Genomic DNA, 21,586 nt, shown 5'->3' on the forward strand with positions numbered 1-21,586 from the left:
TTGAAGGAGAAGAACAAGGTCAGAGGACTGACACTACCCAGCTTCAAGTCTTACTATAAAGCTACAGTAATCAAGACAGTGTGGTATTGACGGAAGAATAGACAAATAGATCAATGGAGTGGAATACAGAGCCCAGAAATAAACTGCCATAAATATAGCCAACTGATCATTGACAAAGGCACAAAGGCAATTTAACGGAGAAAATATAGACTTTTCAACAAATGGTACTGGAACAACGGGACATCTACATTTTAAAAAAAATGATTCTAGACACAGACCTTACACTTTTCACAAAAAATTAACTCAAAATGGATCCTAGACCTAAACGTAAAACACAAAACTACAGAATTCCTAGAAAGTGACATAGGAGAAAACCTAGATAGCCTTAGATATGGCGATGACTTTTTAGATACAGCACCAAAGGCATGATGCACGAAAGTAATAATTGATAAGCTGGACTTCTTGAAAATTAAAAACTTCTGCTCTGTGAAATACACTGTTAAGAGAAAGAGAAGACAAGCCACAGATTGGGAGAAAATATTTGCAAAACACATATGTGATAAGGAACCGTTAAGCAAAATATACAAAGAACTCTTAAAATGCAACAATGAGAAAATGAATGGCTTGATTTAAAAATTGGCCAAAGACCTGAACAGATACCTCACCAGAGTAGACATACGGATGGAAAATGAGCATATGAAAAGATGTCCCACACCATATGTCATCAGGGAAATGCAAATTGAAACAATGAGATACCAGTACACACTACTACAATGGCCCAGATTCAGAACACTGAAACATCAAATGCTGGTGAGGATGAGGAAAAAAAGGATTCTCATTCATTGCTGATGGGAATGCAAAATTCTACAGCCACTTTGGAAGACAGTTTGGCAGTTTATTACAAAGGTGGACATACACTTGTCATATGATCTAGCAATCATGCTTCTTAGTATTTATCCAAGGAGTTGAAAATTTATGGCCACACAAAAACCTGCACATGTATGTTTGTAGCAGCTTTATTCATAATTACCAAAACTTGGAAGAACCAAGACATCATTCAATAGGTGAATGGATAAATAAACTGTGGTACATCCAGACAATGGAATATTACTCAGCACTAAAAAGAAATGAGCTATAAAGCCATGAAAAGACATGGAGGAGCCTTAAATGTATATTATTGAGTGAAAGAAGCTAAACTGGAAAGGCTACATACTGTATGATTCCAACTATATGACATTCCAGAAAAGGAAAAACTATGGAGACTGCAAAAAAGATCAGTGGTTGCCAACGTTAGGGAGGAAGGTGGGAGGTATAACCGGAACACAGAGGATTTTTTAGGGTAGTAAAAATACTCTGTATAATACTATAATGGTGGATACATGCCATTATACAATTGTCCTTTCTGATAGAATATATGACACCAAGAACAAACTCTAATGTAAACACTGTGGACTTTGTTTGATTATGATGTGTCAATGTATGTTCTTCAAATGGAACAAATATACCATTGTTGTGAGATGTTGATAGTGCGGGAGGCTGTGCATGTGGGGCTGGGAGAGGGAGTATACGGAAACTCTGTACTTTCTGTTCAATTTTGCCGTGAAACTAAAACTACTCTAAAAAATAAAGTCTATTTTTTAAAAGCCCATAGGATACATCTTAATGACCTTGCGGTTGGCAGTGGTTTCTTAGATATCACAACATAAGAATAAGTAGTTAGACTTCATCAAAATTTAAAACTATGGTGTATCAAATCACATTATCTGCCGAGTGAAGAGAAAATCCATAGGATTGGAGAAAACATTTACAAATCATTTACCTGGTAAGAGTCTAGTATCCAGAATATCTAAAAAACACATACAACTCCACAACAAAAAGACAAATCCAATTTAAAAATAGGGAAAGGATTTGAGCAGTCATTTATGCAAAGCAGATACACAAATGGGCAACAAGTACATGAAGAGGATCAACAGCATTAGTCATCAGGGAAACAGAAATCAAAGCCACAATGAGATACCGGGTCACACTCACTAGGTTAGCTCTAACTTCAAAAAAAAAGAAACTAACACATCTTGGCAAGGATTTTGAGAAATTGGAACACTTGTCCTTTGTTGATGGGAATGTAAAATACTGCGGCCGTGTGGGAAATAGTTTGGTGGTTATCAAAAAGTTTAAGATAGAATTATCCTATGATCCAGCAATTCCACTTCTAGGTATATACCCCAAAGAATTGAAAACTAATGTTCAAATGAGCACTTGTACAAATATGTTCATAGAAGCACTATTCACAACAGCCAAAAGGTGGAAATAACATGTGCTGAGGAAAATAACATGTGTTGGAGAAAATTTAATTCTAAAACTGGATTATGATGATGTCTGTATAACTCTATACATTTACCCAAAAAAATTAGATTCTATTGTATGTTATGCAAATTTATGCCTCAATAAAAGTACTATATATGGCAAGGTTGAGACATATAAAATCGATATTCAAAGAAATAATTGCATTTCTATATGCCAGAAACAGAAAATGAAATTAAGGTAATTGTAGGATATCAGTTACAATAGTGTGAAAAATAGAAAATATTTAGCAAAGTAGAATTTTTAGGAAGTCCAAGAAAAGGTGTATAAATTTTCTACAGAAAAAATTAAGAAATTTCATTGAGAGATATTTAAAAAGACTTAATTAAGTGAAGTGATGTGGCATGCTAATGAATTGTAAGAAAATGTTTTAAAGATGTCAGTTCATTCCAAATTGATTTATGATTTCAATGAAATCCATATAAAATTGCACTATTTTTGAGGAACTTGAAAATTTACTTCTAAAACGTGTATGGAATTGCAAAGGATCAATAAGTAGCTAAGGCACTCTTTAAAAAGTACAAATGGTGGAAGGACATTCTCTGTCAGATGTTTTGACTCTCATGTGGTAATTGATGTGGGGTGGCATTCATGCAGGGATAGACAGATAGGCCAATGGAAGAGAATAAAGATCCTAGGAAAAGAATCACTCATGTACTAATACTTAATATATGACAGAGATGGCATGTAGAGGAGTAGGGTAATAGACAGACTTTTCAGTAAGTGACAGCAGGACAACTGGGTATCCATGTAAAAATTACTTTAGAATTCCACTCGTACCATAATCAAAATCAATTCTAGATCAACTAATGACTTAAATTTGAAAAGCAAAATACTGGAAGTTTCAGAAGATAATATAGGAGAATATCTTCAGAAATTCAGGTTTTAGGGAGGGCTTTTAAAAAACACAATAACATTAACGATATTGGAACAGACTGACAAATACAGCTTAATTTACATTAATGACTTTTGTTCATCAAAAGGTATCATAAAGAGAGCAAAAAGATAAGCGACAGAGTGGGGAGTTTTGTATCACACGTAACTGTTGAAAGGCTTGTGTCCAGAACATAAAAAAGAAGTGCTATCAAATAATAAGAAATCCACAGTAAGATACGTCTACTCACACACCTTAATGGACACACATCCCATGTTTATAGATTGGAGGACTTAAAATTGTTAAAATGTTAATACGATCCAAAGTGTTCTACAGATTCAATGCAATCCCTATCAAAAACTCAATCATGTATTTGCAGAAATAGAAAAACCCATCCAAAAATTCATCAGGAATCTCAAAGGATCCCATATAGCCAAAACCATCTTGAAAAAGAAGAGCAAAACTGGAGGACTTACAGTCCTGATTTCAAAACTTACTACAAAGCTACAATAGTGAAAACAACGGTACTGACACAAGGAGAGAGACATAAAGTAATGGAACAGAATAGAGAGCGCAGAAATAAACTCTCACATATTTGGTCAAAAGATTTTTGGTAAAAGAGCCAAGATCACTCAATGGAAAAAAACCCTAGTCTTTTAAACAAATGGTTGTGAGAAAACTGGATATCCATACACAAGGGGGAAACAGAAAATCACCAATTTACAAAGGTAGGCAGAAACGAAGGGAAAAAGAAACAATGGAAATAAAAGACAACCAGAAAACAAGAAGATAGCACTAGTAAGTCCTTACATATCAGTAACAACTCTCAGTGTAAATGGATTGAATTCAGGGGCCAGCCCGGTGGGGTAGTTGTTAAGTTCAGCACAGTCTGCTTTGGTGGCCCGGGGTTCGTGGATTCAGATCTCAGGTGCAGACCTACACCATTCATCAAGCCATGCTGTGGTGACGACCCACATACAAAATAGAGGAAAGATTGGCACAGATGTTAGCTCGGGACCTATCTTCCTCAAGCAAAAAGAGAAAGGTTGGCAACACATGTTAGCTCAGGGCCAATCTCCCTCACCAAAGGAAAAAAATGGATTCCAATCCAATCCATCACCAATCAAAAGTTACACAGAGGCTGTAACTCTTTGTAAAAAACAAAAACAAAACCCAACTATATACTGCCCACAGGAGACTCACTTCAGCTTTAAGGACACACATAGGCTCAAAGTGAGGGTGTGGAAAAAGATATTCCATGCAAGTGCTATCTAAAAGAAACTGGAGGGTAGCTACACTTATATCAGCCCTGCCTTCCACCTCCACATCTTGTCCCACTGAAAAGTCTTCAGGAGCAACACAAAGACGGAGTTGTCATCTCCTATGCCTTCTTCTGGAACACTTCCTGAAGGACCTGCTGAGGCTCTTCTTGAGGAGGTGTACCTCTTTTCAGAAATATATCCATGGTGGCTTGCTTGGTTTGTTTCTATTTTCCATAATAGATTTGCCTGTAAGCAGATAATCCATCATGAACATTCCTCTCTATTAATGAAAACCTTTCCGTGTTGGGGTCTACTTTTTCAAACTCTTTAAGGAGCTTGTTGAGGTCTGCAAAAGCTTCTGCGGAGCCCCTCACTGTGAATTTTCTTGGGCATTCTTTTTCTTTTCCTGTAGTTTCCTTTTCTCTTGCTTCTTTTTCAGCTATGCACTCCTGTTCTGTTTCCAACAACTCCTCATTAGTCAATTCCTCTGGAACCACCTCTAGGAGCTCCTTGATGTCATCCTCATCTACATCCATGTTAAAGTGTTTGCCATCTCAACCACAGCAGTGCTGATTTTTGCAACTTCCTCATCCATGGCAAATCATTTGAAGTCATGGAAGAACCTCTTTAGTGTCTTCTTCCAGCTGCCATTCATACACTTTCTGGTGGTATCACCCCAACCCCAGCTAGGTTCTTGATGCAGTCACAGATGTTGTAATCTTTCCACAATCGAATCACTGTCTTCTCAGTGCCTTCCTCAATTGCAGCAATAGCTTGGGCAAAGGTCCTCCTCAGGTAGTAGCCCTTAAAACCTGCTGTAACTCCTTGATCCATTAGTTGGATCAAAAAGATGGTGTTTGGAGGGAGAAACACTGCTTTGATATTGGGATTAACATCACCAATAAAAGGAGGATGTCTGGAAGCATCATCAACAATATGCAAAATTTTGAAAGGTATGCTATTCTCCAAACAGTACTTCTCCATTTCACTGGTATAGCAACTAAGAGGACACCTTGGAAGAGGAGCTTGGTCATCCATGACATATTATTGCTCCTGTAGTACACTGGCAGTGTGTGCTTACTGCTATGCTTGAAGACCCTGGGGTCCTCACTGTGCCAGATCACGAAGGGTTTCGATTTGTAGCCTGCAACACTGCCCTCAAGCAAGACTATTATCCTGTCCTTAAAAGCCTTGAAACCTGGCATTAACTTGACCTCCTTAAGGATGAAAGTCCTTTCAGGCATCTGTTTCTAGAATAGGGAGGTTTCATCCATATTGAATATTTGCTCTGGCAAGAAATTTTCCTCCACAATCAGCTGATTCAGAGCTTCCAAAAATTCTTCAGCAGCCTTCCCTTGCATCATTTGCAGACTCACCACTCAATTTTCACATTATGTAATGAATAATGATTCCTGAATTACTTAAACCACCAAACACTGGCAGTAATTCAGCATCATAGTCAGCTCTAGCCTTTTCTTTCACTATCACAGAGAAACTTTTTTCTTTGGCCGTGATCATCATGGTGTGGAGAGGGATATGCTTCTGTGTCTATTCTTCATTCCAGGTCATTAGAAGTTTCTCCGTGGGTGATATAGGCCCTACTTGAATTTTTGTTAGTTTCAGTGCCTTCAATGAAGCAGATCCTTTAACAGCTTCTATCACTTTTTTCTCGTGCTTCAAGATCTTAGTTATGGTGGCATGGCACATGCCTGACTGGTGAGAAATAGCCATCACTGACTTTCCATCTTTGTAGTCCTTAATTCCGTTTAATATTGTTTCCAGGTCAGTCACTTGATGTGGTCTCTTACTGTCAACAATACCAGTGAATTTTGTAAGCTTAGGGGCTATGATGAACGAAACAACACAAGATTAAATCAAGCACAAGAGAAAATGATGCAATCAAGAGAGGCAGTAAACACGAGATGTATGAGGTTGCTGCCGAGGTAATCCAGCATAGTGTTTCACAGTGAACTTTTATTCTTTTATGTAGAAAGTGTACACTCTAAGGTAATGATAAAAATTGTAGTAAACACATAAAGCAGTAACATACTTGTTTATTATCATTATCAACTATTATGTACTATGCATAATTGTATGTGCTATACTTTTCTATGACTTGCAGTGTGGCAGGTTTGTTTACACCAACATCACCACAAACACATGAGTATTGTGTTGCACTATGATGTTAAAATGGCTACAACATCACTAGGCGATAGGAATTTCTCAGCTCTATTATAATCTTATAGGAGCACTGTCCTTAGATGACCAAAATATCATTAATGTGGTGCATGACTGGAGAGGCCTTGTTTGACAAACCCACAGCTAACATTATACTCAGTGGTGAAAAACTGAGAACTATCTTTGTAGACAGGATGCCCACTTTCACTACTCTTATTCAACATTGCACTGGAAGTCCTAGTCAGAGTAATTAGGCAAGAAAAAGAAGTAAAAGAGATCCACGCTGGAAAGGAAGAAGTAAGCCTGCCACTATTTGTGGATGACACAATTTTACATATAGAAAACCCTAAAGACTCCACCAAAAAACTGTTAGAAATAATCAATGAATACAGTAAAGTTGAAGGGTACAAAATCAATATACAAAAATCTGTTGCATTTCTATACACTAAAAATGAACTAGCAGAGAAATTAAGAAAGCAATCCCACTTGTAACCACAACGAAAAGAAAAAAATACCTGGGAATAAATTTAACCAAGGAAGTGAAAGACCTGTACACTGAAAACTATAAAACATTGTTGAAAGAAATTGAAGAAGACACAAAGAAATGAAAAGATATTCTAGGCTCATGGATTGGAAGAATTAACATTGTTAATATGTCCATATTACCTAAAGCAATCTACAGATTCAATATAGAACAAAATATCCGACAATGTGTATAAAACCACAAAAGACCTTGAGCGGCCAAAGCAATCATGAGAAAAAGAACAAAGCTGGAGGAATCACACTCCTTGATTTCAATTATACTACAAAGATAGAGTAATCAAAACAGCATGATATTGGCAGAAAAGCCAGGCCAGTGGAACACACTTGAGAGCCTAGAAATAAACCCATACATATATGGACAACTAATTTACCACAAAGGAGCCAAGAACACACAATGGGGAAAGGAAAGACCCCACAATAAGTGGTGTTGGGAAAACAGGTCAGTGACATACAAAAGAATGAAATTAGTCCACTGTCTCACATCATACACAAAAATTAACTCAAAGTGGATCTAAGACTTGAATGTAAGATCTGAAACCATAAAACGCCTGGAAGAAAACATAGTCAGTACACTGTTTGACACCAGTCTTAACAATATCTTTTTGGATATGTCTCCTCAGGTAAGGAAAACAAAAGCAAGAATAAACAAATGGGACTACATCAAACTAAAAAGCTTCTGCATAGGAAAGCAAACCATCAAGAAGATGAAAAGACAACCTACAAATTGGGAGAAGATATTTGCAAATGATATATCCAATAAAGGGTTAACATCCAGAATATATAAAGAACTCATAAGGCTCAATAACCAAACAACAAACAACATGATTAAAAAATGGGCAGAGGATCTGCATAGACATTTTTCCAAAGAAGACATACAGATAGTGAACAGTCACCTGAAAAGATGTTAAACAACACTAATTATTAGGGAAATGCAAATCAGAACCACCAGAAGATATTATCTTACTCTCGTTAGAATGGCTATTATCAAAAAGACAAGAGCCTGAGTCCTTGACTGCAACTCCCCTCTGAGGCTGCAATGCATTCGCTGTGCACCAAGTTGGTGTGAGGAGGGCAGCTTTCTGCCCACGAGGCCTGCCAGCCTGAAGAACTTCCTTCAGCATTTCCTATAGAGAGAGGGAGTTTGGAAGATGGTAGCATAGGAGGACTCTGAACTCACCTCTTCCCGCAAACACAACAAAGCTACAACTACCTGTGGGACAATTTCCTCTGAAAGAGATCTGGAAACTGGATAAAAAGAACCCCCACAACAAGGGACAACACTGACACGATGGAAGAGGCAGAAATACATCTCTGCTGAGGAGAAAACCAGTCCTAGCTGCAACCCTTCATGACCAGCAGCAATCTCAAAGGGATGAAGCTTTTCCTGGAGGAGTGAGGGAGCTGTACTACAATAGGCATCCCAGCCTTTAGATTTAGCACAACCGAGAGGAGATCCCATAATATCTGGCTTTGGTGGCTTTCAAAACCAACAGGGAATATGCCCAGAAAAATGACTGAATTTCAGAGAAAGAAAAACCCACTCTTAAAGGGCCCACACACAGATTCACCCATTCCAGAAACTAACACAAAAACAGTAGAAAGAAAAGTGCATGGTCCATTGGTAAAAGAGACTTGCTTACTAAGTTCAGAGTGCATGTCACAGGGGCAGGAGGTGGCTGGGCCTACCCCCAGCCACCCAGGGACTGAAACACTGGTGGCAGCCATTAACGTGACCTAGTTTAGTCATGTTGACACAGACTCTGGCAGCCGCCATTGGATTCCTTCCTCTAGGCTGTTAGAGCAGGGGTTTGCCCCAGCCACTAGAGCACCGATTTAATCAAGCACAGCCATGGCAGGCAGCCTGCCTGCAGGTGGGGCAGGACTGTCCCCACCTACCAGCAAGCCTGCAGCAAACTTACAGGCCTGCTTAGGCAAGGTTTGCGGGACATGTGCAGCAAGGCAGATGGGTCCACCTCAGTAGGGTGTGCCTGCATTGGCAGGGCATGTGGACCCGTGGGTGGTGGGATGTGTCAGTCACAGCAGAATAATGCTGCTGCCCATCTCAAACAGCCACACAGGGGATCTGCTTCACATTCGAATGCCTGAAGTGATTGTGTGCCAATGTACCTGCAGCCAGCCCCACCCATCTGCAATCCTGAGAGAGCTGACAACAGCTGCACACTGTAGAGAACCACACCAGAAGCCTGCAGCAATGTGAGCCCCTAAGCCTAGCAACGAGCCACACTGCAGACCTGACTCACTTCAAAGCAAAACAGCAATAGTTGTGTGCTATTAGACCTCACAGTCAGTCATGTTGGGGCTTGCTCACACCCAGTAAAGTGTCTGTAGCAGCCGCACATGGCTGAGCCTTACAATGCAGCTGGCCCAGGGGCCAGCCTAGCCTATCCTTGTGCCTGCAGCGAGAGCAACCCCACCACAACAGAAGAGCACACACAGCCCACATAGGGGACACTTCTGGAACATTTGGAATGGGTAATGAGAGAGAAGCACATTGCTGGATCCCATAAGGCATCTCCTACATAAGGCCACACTTCCAAGATCGAGAGACATAGCTGATCTACCTAATACATTGATCTAAGCACAGAGAAATAAGCAAAATGAGGAGACAGAGGAATATGTTCCAAATAAGGGAACAGGACAAATCCTCAGAAAAAGAACTAAACCAAACAGAGATAAACAATCTACCTGATAAAGAGTACAAGCTAACAGTTATAAGGATGTTCACTGATCTTGGGAAAAGAATAGATAAACACAGTGAAAAATTCAACAAAGAATTGGAAAATATAAAAAAGAACCAATCAGAACTGAAGAAGACAATAATGGAAATGAAAAGTTCACTGGAGGGAATCAACAGCAGAGTAAGATGACACAGAAGAACAGATCACTGATCTGGATGAAAGAGTAGAGGAAATCATGCAAGCTGACCATAAAAGAGAAGAAAGAATTAAAAAGAACAAAAACACTCTAAGGGACCACTGGGACAACCAAATGTACTAACATCCATATTATAGGTGTTCCAGAAGCGGAAGAGAGAGACAAAGAGGCAGAGAACATATTTGAACAAATACTAACTGAAAACTTCCCTAGCCTGAGGAAAGTAACAGACATCAAGGGACAGGAAGCACAGAAAGCACCAAATAAGGTGAACCCAAAGAGGTCCACACCAAGACACGTTATAATTAAAATATCAAGAATTAAAGATAAAGAGAGAGTCCTAAGTTACACTCAAAGGAAACCCCATAAGGCTGTCAGCTGACTTCTCAGCAGAAACCTTACAGGCTCGAAGGGAGTGGCACAATATATTCAAACCATCGAAAGGAAAAAACCCACAGCCAAGAATACTTTACCCAGCAAGGTTATCATTTAGAATGGAAGGAGAGATAAAGCGTTTTCCAGACAAGCAAAGACTACAGGAGTTTATCACCACTAAACTGGCCTCACAAGGAATGTTAAAGGGACGTATTTAAGGGAAAAGAAAATACCAAAACTAAGAATGAGAAAATTATGACAGAAAAAAATCACTGGTAAGGTCACATATACAGTAAAGGTAGTGGATCAACCACCTATAAAGCTAGTATCTAGGTCAAAAGACAAAAGTATTAGACAGATGTCAGCGTCATGGCGGAGTGAACTTGACCGGGACTCTCTCCCCTCCAACAGACAACAAAAAGGAGCAACCGCATTCCAACAGAAAATACCCTAAAAGCACAAAAATCCTCGAAGGGTCATGGCAGCCACAGGACAGAGGGCGGAGAAGCTGGAGCCCCACTCAGAGGAGCTGGAACAGGGTAAGAGAGAACTTCGCTCCCTCCTCTAAAGACTGCAGTCACTGCCGTGGGAGGTTCCATGAGGGAAGGAGTGGGGGAGGGGTCGTGAATCCACAGGACCATCCAGGACTCCCTAGGGTCCTTGCAGCCTAGAGGGAAGCCCTCTAACGGGGCGAAAGCTTTCACACACGGTGACCTTATCAAACCAAGACCCCAGGAGACCAGATAGTGAGAGCTGATCCAGAAACCCGGGACTGCACACAGGAGAAAGCGCCCCTCCCCTGACCCACCTTGTGCCATCTCGGCTGAGGGCAGAGGGCTCAGAATATGCGGCTCTTGACCCCTCATCCACTGGCGATAGGCTGTAACTGCAACCAAATAATATCAGAATGGGAAAGACACAAACTTCCAACATCAGGTAATTCCTCACATCTCCAGACCAGAGAGCAAACAACAAGCACCCAGAACTCAGTCCTGAGGACACAGAAATAAGTAAACTAAATGGCAAAGAATTCAAAATAGCTATCATCAAAAAACTCAATGAGGTAAAAGAGAATGTAGAGAAACAATTCAACAAATTCAGGAGCTACTTCACAAAAGAGATTGAAACTGTAAAGAAGAATCAATCAGAAATATTAGAGATGAAAGACACAACGGAAGAGACGAAACAAAATACTATTCACTGAATGTTTGTGTGGACACCATAGAGGAGTGAATCAGCATAATCCAAGATAGACATGTTGAAATGCTCCAGACAGAGGAGGAGAGAGAAGTAAGACTAAAAAGAAATGAAGAAAGTCTCTGAGAAATATCTGACTCAATGAGGAAATGCAACATAAGAATTATAGGTATTCAAGAAGGAGAAGAGAAGGAGAATGGAGCAGAAAGCATGTTCAAAGAAGTAATAGCAGAGAACTTCCCAAATCTAGGGAATGAGAGGGAAATATGTGTGGAGGAAGCTTCCAGATCTCCTAGATCTGTCAATGTAAAAAGACCTACTGCAAGACATATAGTAGTAAAACTGGCAAAAATGAATGACAAAGAAAGAATACTCAGGGCAGCATGGCAGAAGAAAATAACCGACAAAGTTACCCCTGTCAGACTTTCACCAGATTTCTCTGCAGAAACCTTAAAAACCAGGAGAGAGTGGAATGACATATTCAAATCTTTGAAAGATAAAAATCTTCAGCCAAGAACATTCTATCCAGCAAAAATATCCTTCTGATATGAGGGAGAAATTAAATCTTTCCAAGACAAACAAAAGCTAAGGGACTTCGTAGCCATGAGACCCCCACCGCCATGAGAAATCCTCAAGAAGGCCATCATACCTGAAAAAAAGAAAAAACAGGAGAAAGGGGTCACAAAACACAGAGCAAGGAGACATGTTGATAGACAGAATCAGAATAGGATAGCAAATATTCAACTATAGCATTAGGCTAGAGGGAAGGAAAACACTGAAAACAAAGACAATCTTGTCACTTTAACCACAAACTCACAACACAAGTTAGAATAAGATATCAGAATAATAACTTAGGAGGGAGGAGGAAAGGGACTGAATCAGTTTAGACTAAGGAAATAAGAGGCCATCAGAAAGTGGACTATGTTATATGTGAGATTCTGAATACAACCTTCATGGTAGCCACTAAACTAAAAAGCAGAACAGGGACACAAAAACAAACAAGGAAAGAACAAAGAAACACATCATAAAAAACTGCATAACTCAATGGGTAGACCAAAACACACAGGACGAGAAACAAAAGAAATGCAGGAAAACCGGAAAACAAATGATAGAATGACAGCATTAAGCCCTCATACATCCATACTCACCCTCAATGTAAACAGATTGAACTCTCCAATAAAAAGACACAGACTGGCAAGGTGGATTAAAGAACAAGACCCAACAATTTGTTGCCTCCAGGAAGCACGTCTCAGCTCCAATGGCAAATACAGGCTCAGAGTGATGGGCTAGAAAATGATACTCCAAGCTCATCGCAAACAAAAGAAAGCAGATGTTGCAATACTTATATCAGACAGAGTAGACTTCAAGATAAAGCAGGTAAAGAGAGACAAAGAGGGGCAATATAGTGATCAAAGGGACACTCCATCACGAAGAAATAACGCTTAGGAATATCTATGCACCCAACACAGGAGCACCAAAGGTCATAAAGCAACTATTAACAAACCTAAAAGAAGAAGATATCAAAAATAACACTATAATAGCAGGGGACCTCAACACCCCATTCACATCAATGGACAGATCATCTAGACAGAAAATCCACAAGGAAACAGTGGAATTAAACCAAAAGCTAAAACAGTTGGACTTAAGAGACACATATAGAACACTCCATCCAAAAACAACAGAATACACATTCTTCTCAAGTGCACATGGAACATCCTCAAGGATAGACCATATGTTGGGAAACAAGGCAAACCTCCATAAATTTAGAAAAGTTGAAATAATAACAAGCATCTTCTCTGGTCATAATGCTATAAAGCTAGAAATTCATTACAAGAAAAAAGCTGAGAAAGGGACAAAGATGTGGAGACTAAACAATATGCTGTTGAACAAGCAATAGAGCATTGAAGAAGTTAAGGAGAAATCAAAAAGTATCTGGAGACAAATGAAAATGATAACAATCCATACCAACTGATATGGGATGCAGCAAAAGCTGTATTAAGAGGCAAATCCGTTGCAATACAGGCAAACCTTAACAAACAAGAAAAATCCCAAATAAGTAATCTCAAATTACACCTAGCTGAATTAGAAAAAGAAGAACACACAAAAGCCAAAGTCAGCAGAAGGAGAGAAATTATCGAACCAGAGCAGAAATAAATCCTATTGAAACAAAAAAGGGGTTAGAAAGAATCAATGAAACTAAGAGCTGGTTATTTGAAAAGGTAAACAAAATTGACAAACCTTTAGCTAGACTCACCAAGAGAAAAAGATAGAAGGCTGAAATAATACGATCAGAAATGAAAAAGGAGAAATTACAGAGGACACCACAGGGATATGAAGGATTATAAGAGAATCCCATGAAAACCGATATGCCAACAAATTGGATAATCTATAAGAAATGGATAAATTCTTAGAATCATATAACCTTCCAAAACTGAATCAAGAAGAAATAGAAAGAGCCAGTCCCAATGGCCTAGTGGTTAAAAGTTCAGCACTCCCCACTTTGGCAGCTCGGGTTCACTTCCCAGTCGCAGAACCACGCTACCTGAACATGGCAGAACACACTGCCATGTGGTGGTGGCGGCTCACATAAAAGAACTAGACTGACTTACCACTAGGATATACAACTATGTACTGGGGCTTTGGAAAAGAAAAAGAAAATAAAAAAGAGGAAGATTGGCAACAGATCTTAGCTCAGGACCAATCGTTCCCTGCAAAACAAAAACAAAAACAAAACAGGTTAGCTGTTATTATAAAAAGGAGAAGTAAAAAATAGAGAATCTGAGTAGACTGATCACTAGGAAAGAGATCAAAACAATAATCAAAAACCTCTCAAAAAGCCAAAGTCCAGGACCAGACGGCTTCCCCAGTGAATTCTACCAAACATTCAGCAATGACCTAATACCTATCCTTCTCAAACTCTTCCAAAAAGCTGAAGAGGAGGGGACCCTTCCTAACTCATTCTACAAGGCCAACGTTACCCTGACACCAAAACGAGACAAGAATAACGTAAAATAGGAAAACTCTGGCGACTATCACTGATGAACACATATGCAAAAATCCTCAACAAAATACTGGAAAATCGAATACAGTACATCAAAAGGATCATAACCATGGTCAACTGGGATTTATTCCAGGGATGCAAGGATGATTCAACATCCACAAATCAATCGACGTGATACACCCCATTAACAAAAGGAAGGATAAAAATCACAAAATCATCTCAATAGATGCAGAGAAAGCATTCAACAAGATGCATCATCCACTTATGATAAAAGCTCTGAATAAAATGGGTATGGAAGGAAAGTACCTCAACGTAATAAAGGACCTATATGACAACCCCACAGCTAACATCATACTCAATGGAGAAAAATTGAAAACTAGTCCTCTAAGCACAGGAACCAGACAAGGATGCCCACTGTCACCACTCTTACTTGACATAGTATTGGAAGTCCTAGTCAGCGCAATCAGGAAAGAAAAAGAAATAAATGGGATCCAAACTCGAAAGGAAGGAGCAAAACTGTCACTATTGCAGATGACATGATTTTATACATATAAAACCCTAAACAACCCACCAGAAAACTGTTAGAAATAATAAACAAATATAGTAAAGTTGCAGGGCACAAAATCAACATACAGCAATCAGTTGTGTTTCTTTGCACTAACAATGAAATAGCAGAAAGAAAAATTAAGAATACAATCCCATTTACCCTAGCAACAAAAGGAATGAAATACCTAGGAATAAATTTAACCAAGAAAGTGAAAGACCTGTACAGTGAAAACTATAAAACACTGTCGAAAGAAATCAAAGAAAACACAAAGAAATGGAAAGATATTCTGTGCTCGCGGATTGGAATAATTAACTTAGTTTAAATGTCCATACTTCCTAAAGCAATCTACAGATTCATTTCAATCCCTATCAAAATTCCAATGACATTTTTCACAGAAATAGGACAAGGAATCATATACATAAAATTTGTGTGGAATAACAAAAGACCCAAATATCCAAAGCAACCCTGAGAAAGAAGAACAAACCTGGAAGTATCACACTCCCTGACTTCAAAACATACTAAAAAGATATAGTAATCAAAACAGCACAGTCCTGGCACAAAAACAGACACACAGATCAAAGGAACAGAATTGAGAGCCCAGAAATAAATTACACATCCATGGACGGCTAATTTTCTGACAAAGGAGCCTAAAGCACATGATGGAGAAAGGAAACTTTCTTCAGTAAATGGTGTTGGGAAAACTGGATGGCCACATGCAAAAGAATGAAACTAAACCGTTATCTTGCACCATGCACAAAAATTAACTCAAAATGGATTAAAGACGCGAATGTATGACCTGAAACCATAAAACCCCTAGACGCAAACAGAGTCAGTGTACACTTTGACATTGGTCTTAGCAGTGTCTTTTTGAATACCATGTCTCCCCAGGCAAGGGAAACAAAAGAAAAAATAAAGAGATGGGAATGTGTCAAACTAAAAGGCTTCTGCACAGCAAAGGAAGCCATCAACAAAAGACAAACCTAACAATTGAGAGAAGATATTTGCAAATCATCGATCTGATAAGGGGTTAGTATCCAAAATATATAAAGAACTCATACAACTGAGCAACAACAACAACAAAAAACAGAATGCCCAATTAAAAATGGGAAGAGGATATGAACAGACATTTTTCCAGAGAAGATATACAGAGGGCAAACAGACACATGAAAAGATGTTCCACATCACTAATTATTAGGGAAATGCAAATCAAAACTACAAGGAGATACCACCTCATTCCCCTCAGAATGGCTATTATTACAAAGACAAGAGATGACAAGTGTTGGAGAGGATGTGGAGAAAAGGGAACCCTCATACACTGCTGGTGGGAACGTAAACTGGTGGAGCCTCTAAGGAAAATAGTATAGTGATTCCTCAAAAGATTAAGAATAGAACTACTGTGTGATCCAGCTCTTCCACTTCTGGGTATTTATCCAAAGAACACAAAAACACTAATGCTAAAAGATATTCGCACCCCTATGTTCATGGCAGCATTATTCACAATAGTCAAGACTTGGAAACAGCCTAAGTGCCCATCAACAGATGAATGGATAAAGAAGATGTGGTCTCTCTCTCTATATATATATTTATATACAATGGAATACTACTCACTTATTAAAAGCAATGAAATCTTGGTATTTGCAAAAACATGGATGGACCTTGAGGGTATTAAGGTAAGTGAAATAAGTCAGATTGAGAAAGTCAAATACCATATGATTTCACTCCTAAGTGGCAAATAAAGACAACAGCAACAAACCAACACATAGATATAGGAACTAGATCCGTGGTTACCAGAGGGGAAGCAGGGAGGGAGGAGGGTGAAAGAGGAGATAGGGCAGATGTGTATGGTGACAGATGGAAATTAGTCTTTGAGTGGTGAACATGATTGAGTCTAGACAGAAATTAAAACATAATCAAGTACACCTGAAACTTATATAATGTTACAAACCAATGTTACCTCAATAAAAAATTACTAAATTAAAATATTTTTTAAAAAGAGAAGAGGGGCCTGCCTGATGGCGCAGCAGTTAAGCGCTCACGTTTGGCTTCAGCGGCCCGCAGTTCGCCGGTTGGGATCCCGGGTACGGACATGACACTGCTTGGCAATCCATGCCGTGGCAGGAGTCCCACATATAAAGTAGAGGAAGATGGGCACGGATGTTAGCTCAGGGCCAGCCTACCTCAGCAAAAAGAGGAGGATTGGCAGCAGTTAGCTCAAGGCTAATCTTCCTCAGGAAAAAATAAAAACTAAAAATGAATAAAAATAAAAAGAGAAGAAATAACAAGTGTTGAAGAGGGTATTATGCTAAGTGAAATAAGTCACATGGAGGAAGACAAATACTGTGTGGTTTCATTCATATGTGGAATATGAAAATAACAAAATAAATGAACAAACAAAACAAAAACAAAAACAAACATAGATACAGAAAACAGATTGGTGATTACCAAAGAAGAAGGGGATGGGAGGAAGGTGAAATGGGTAAAGGGGGTCAATTGTACGGTGAAGAATGGTTACTAGATTTTGATGCTGAGCATGCCGTAGTGTGTACAGAAGTCAAATTGTAATGTTGTACACGTGAAACTTATATAATGTTGTAAACCAATGTTGGCTCAACAAAAACAAAAAAGATACAGAAGTTTCCCATCACTCCAGAAAGTTCCCTCTATTGCTCCATTCCCCCACTTCAGGAACTACTGATATGAATTCTATTCCCAGGAATTAGTTTGGAGTATAATGGAACTTCATACAAATTAAATCGTATCTTAGTTTCTGTGATTTACATCCACGTTCTTACATGTGTCAAAAATTTGTTCAGATTTACTGAGTTTCATTCCACTGGATGAATGTACCAGTTTATTTATCCATTCATTTACTGATTACTGGTGGTTTGTTTCAGGTTGTGGAATAAATTCATGACTGATGCTGCTATGAACATTCATATACAAGTGTTTATGGGTAGTTTCCGAGGCCTAGAATTGCTGGGACATACGGTAGGTATAAGTTTCCCTTTATAAGAAACTACTATTATGCACTCTAATTTGTCTTCTCATGACCTCTGTTTACTCTTTCTTTCCATCAACCACCCCCTACAGCATTCAAGTTTTACCATTTATGAATCTAAGTCTCTCCTCAAAATTCTTATAAAGAGAAGCTTTAACTCTCCTCTCCATTCTCTATTTTAGTTAAATGTTGATCCCTTATCTTATTAAGGTGTGAGGGGGAAAAAGTCATTAGTGTCTTAAAATTGCAACAAACCCACTTATTCTTCCCCTGTGACTTCTCCAAGAGTCCGTGGCACTTTTGAGCCCAGGTATACACCCTACTTCTCCTAATTCCTCCCATTTTCTTTCCTTCTCTAAGTCCCCTGAGCTAGGATCCCCAGATGCCTGAGCACAGCCTCCCCTAATAAACACACATTGTTATGTCATAGCTCCCCCCTCCCTCCTCAACCTCCCCAGGGTGCCAAGCCTTCAGCCTGTCTCTGCTCTCCTCATGACTACACTGCTAGAGAAGTTGCTGTTTCAGGAATAGCCTTGCCTGCCTCCCACCTGACTGCACTGTTTTTTGAGTCACAGGCTCCCTCACTCATGGGGCCTTCCTGGGCCCAGGCCCATAAGACGGGCGATCTCTGGCTGCCTCTGCTCTGGCTGTTCCTGTCCCCGGTCTGCTGCTCCCATGCCCGACCAGGATGGCGCTTCACTTCCTCTGAAGTTGTGATCCCCAGGAAGGTCTCCCATAGGGTAAGTGGAGCTGAGATACAAGGCCAGCTTTCCTACAAGATTCACTTCAGGGGCCAAAGACATGTGGTTCACCTGAAAGTCAAGAAGAGCTTGCTGCCCAGACATTTTCCTGTTATCACCGATGACGACCAAGGTGCCATGCAGGAGGACTACCCTTATGTCCCCCGGGACTGTTACTACTACAGCTACCTGGAAGGGGTTCCTGGGTCTATGGGCACCCTGGACACCTGCTATGGGGGTCTGCATGGCATGCTGCAGGTGGATGACTTCACTTATGAGATCAAACCACTGGAGGCTTCTTCCAAATTTGAGCATGTGATTTCTCTGCTTGTGTCAGAAGAAAGATCAGAGGTGGAAAGGTGTACGATTGAGGAGGAAGATAAAGATCACGCATATGAAGAGGCAACACTTGCTGAAACTCCTAGAGCAGCCCCTGTGTATTTGTGGTGGCCACACAGGAAATACTTAAAACTTCACTACACGGTTACTAACTCACTATATGTTCTGGATAGAAACCAGACACGTATAGTAGAGAATGTAGTGCTTATGAACAACATAGTGGATACCATTTTCAGACAAGCTCATTACGATGTTTCCATACGTGTTATGTGCATATGGACTCGTTCAGATCAGATACAGTTACATACCTGGCCTAGTGCTTATGCAGCTTTAAGTCACTTTGGTATTTGGAAATTGCAATGGTGGGGGTATATTCGTCATGATACTTCACTGCTTCTTACAGGACATAAACTCAGTGGGGTCACATATTATGGTATCCATAATGGAATATGCAACCCCAATTGGGGAGTAGCATATACATTTGTAGGAAATTATCACATATTTTTAGGTGCAGCTATTGAAGCCCATACATTATGTCATGTACTCGGCACAGGGCATGACACATCTGGTTGTAGTTGTTTTCGGAGAGCTAGCTGTGTCATGGCTCCTCAGCCTGGTCTTCTAGATATGATGAGCAATTGTACATATAACAGAATGCTTCAACGGGCTAGAGGGTGGGATCCTTGTTTGGGTGTAAAACATCCAGCATACACAAATTTTCCTTATGTAGCTCCTCGTTGTGGTGACAAGATCATAAATATGGATGAAGAATGTGACTGTGGCTCCCTTAAAGCTTGTAGTATGGATAAATGTTGTGAGACCCATTGTGCCCTAAGCTCCGGTAGTATTTGTAGTATAGGACCTTGCTGCATTGGCTGTAGGTATGCTCAGCCTGGAAAGGTTTGCAGAGACACGCCTGGTATTTGTGATCTACCAGAATTCTGTAACGGGACAACACATGCTTGTCCAGATGACCTTTATATCCAGGATGGAACCCCATGTTCACCATTAGCTGTTTGTGTGAGAGGAAACTGTACTGACCGTGATATGCAGTGTCAAGCCCTTTTTGGCCACCAAGTAAAAGATGCTGCAGAAGTGTGCTATACAAAATTGAATCTAATTGGCGACCGATTTGGAAACTGTGGGGTGAGGTTGATACGAGGAGGATCAACCTCGGTGCCATGTGAAGAGGATGACCTTTTTTGTGGGATGCTACATTGTACTGCTGTCAGCCAAATTCCTGGTGGAGGTGAGCATACTACATTCCGTCATATAATAGCAGATAACGAAAAATGCTTTGGATACGATGTACACGATGGGGCAGAAATACCAGAAATGGGGCTTGTAGTGGATGGTGCAACATGTGGGCCAGGAAAATATTGTTTAAATCAGAACTGTACTTTTTATCAAGACATTAATTTTGACTGTGATATCAAGAGATGCAATTTCAAAGGGGTGTGCAACAACAGGAAACAATGTCACTGTATGGACGGTTGGAAACCACCATCATGCGAAGAGAGAGGAGCAGGTGGTAGCCTAGATAGTGGCCCTCCACCTGACAAAACACTACGTCTTCAACCCAAAATAATATTTGCTCTGAACAAGGGAATAGCTCTACTGCTTATACGTTTCACCCTTTTTGGGATTTCAATTCTTGGTGGTATGTGTTCAAAATTAGAAGAAACCCTAGAAAAGAGAACCGAGGAAAAAACTGTTGAAGAAGGCCGCCAACAACCTCAACACAAGTAAATACTAACTGGAATGCACAAAATGGCAAAATTCACAGTGGCCCTTGCTGGGAGAAATGGTCAATAATCACTCTGATAATCACATAATCCTATAACTATTCTGAGGTTGCCATCTTGAAATAAAATGACATGGCAGGTAAAAATGGGTCTGTGTGTTTAAATTCACTTAACATTTCATGTCTGGTCATATTATTACTATTTCTGTAGATAATGGAAGGTACTCTTAGATTCACTAACAAGAGGACCTGTGTTTATTTAAAATGTGGAGTCTAATGTTTTATAGGCACGCCTGTAGCAAATCTTGTTTGCATTGGTATGCACTTGTTTAACAGTTCATTGGACATTTTCCCAAGGGGTTATGTACTAGATTTTTGTGATTTGTTCATTTTTTCCTCACGTTAAATAAGCTTAAGAAGAAACCTTTACAGATCCAGTAGGAAGATACAAAACTTTGGTGTTGTAGGCACGTGAATGTCAACAGCAGTTCAACCACCTGGTAAGTATGTGATCTTGGACAAAGTATTAGGC

General features: G+C 39.7%; 2 protein-coding genes across 3 annotated transcripts in view; one reads left to right on the top strand and one right to left on the bottom strand.

The window, feature by feature from the left end:
- MED6 (mediator complex subunit 6) overlaps positions 1 to 21,586 on the bottom strand; it is a 136,549-nt gene that overhangs the window by 10,331 nt on the left and 104,632 nt on the right. The window lies entirely within an intron of this gene.
- LOC106824086 (disintegrin and metalloproteinase domain-containing protein 20-like) lies at positions 17,996 to 21,191 on the top strand. Its single transcript, XM_070513895.1, has 2 exons — positions 17,996 to 18,221; positions 18,807 to 21,191. Exons 1-2 carry the CDS (start codon positions 18,144 to 18,146, stop codon positions 21,057 to 21,059), a joined length of 2,331 nt encoding a protein of 776 aa, XP_070369996.1. The 5' UTR covers positions 17,996 to 18,143; the 3' UTR covers positions 21,060 to 21,191.

Source organism: Equus asinus, chromosome 7 (assembly GCF_041296235.1).
Source record: "Equus asinus isolate D_3611 breed Donkey chromosome 7, EquAss-T2T_v2, whole genome shotgun sequence".
NCBI classification, from domain to species: domain Eukaryota; kingdom Metazoa; phylum Chordata; class Mammalia; order Perissodactyla; family Equidae; genus Equus; species Equus asinus.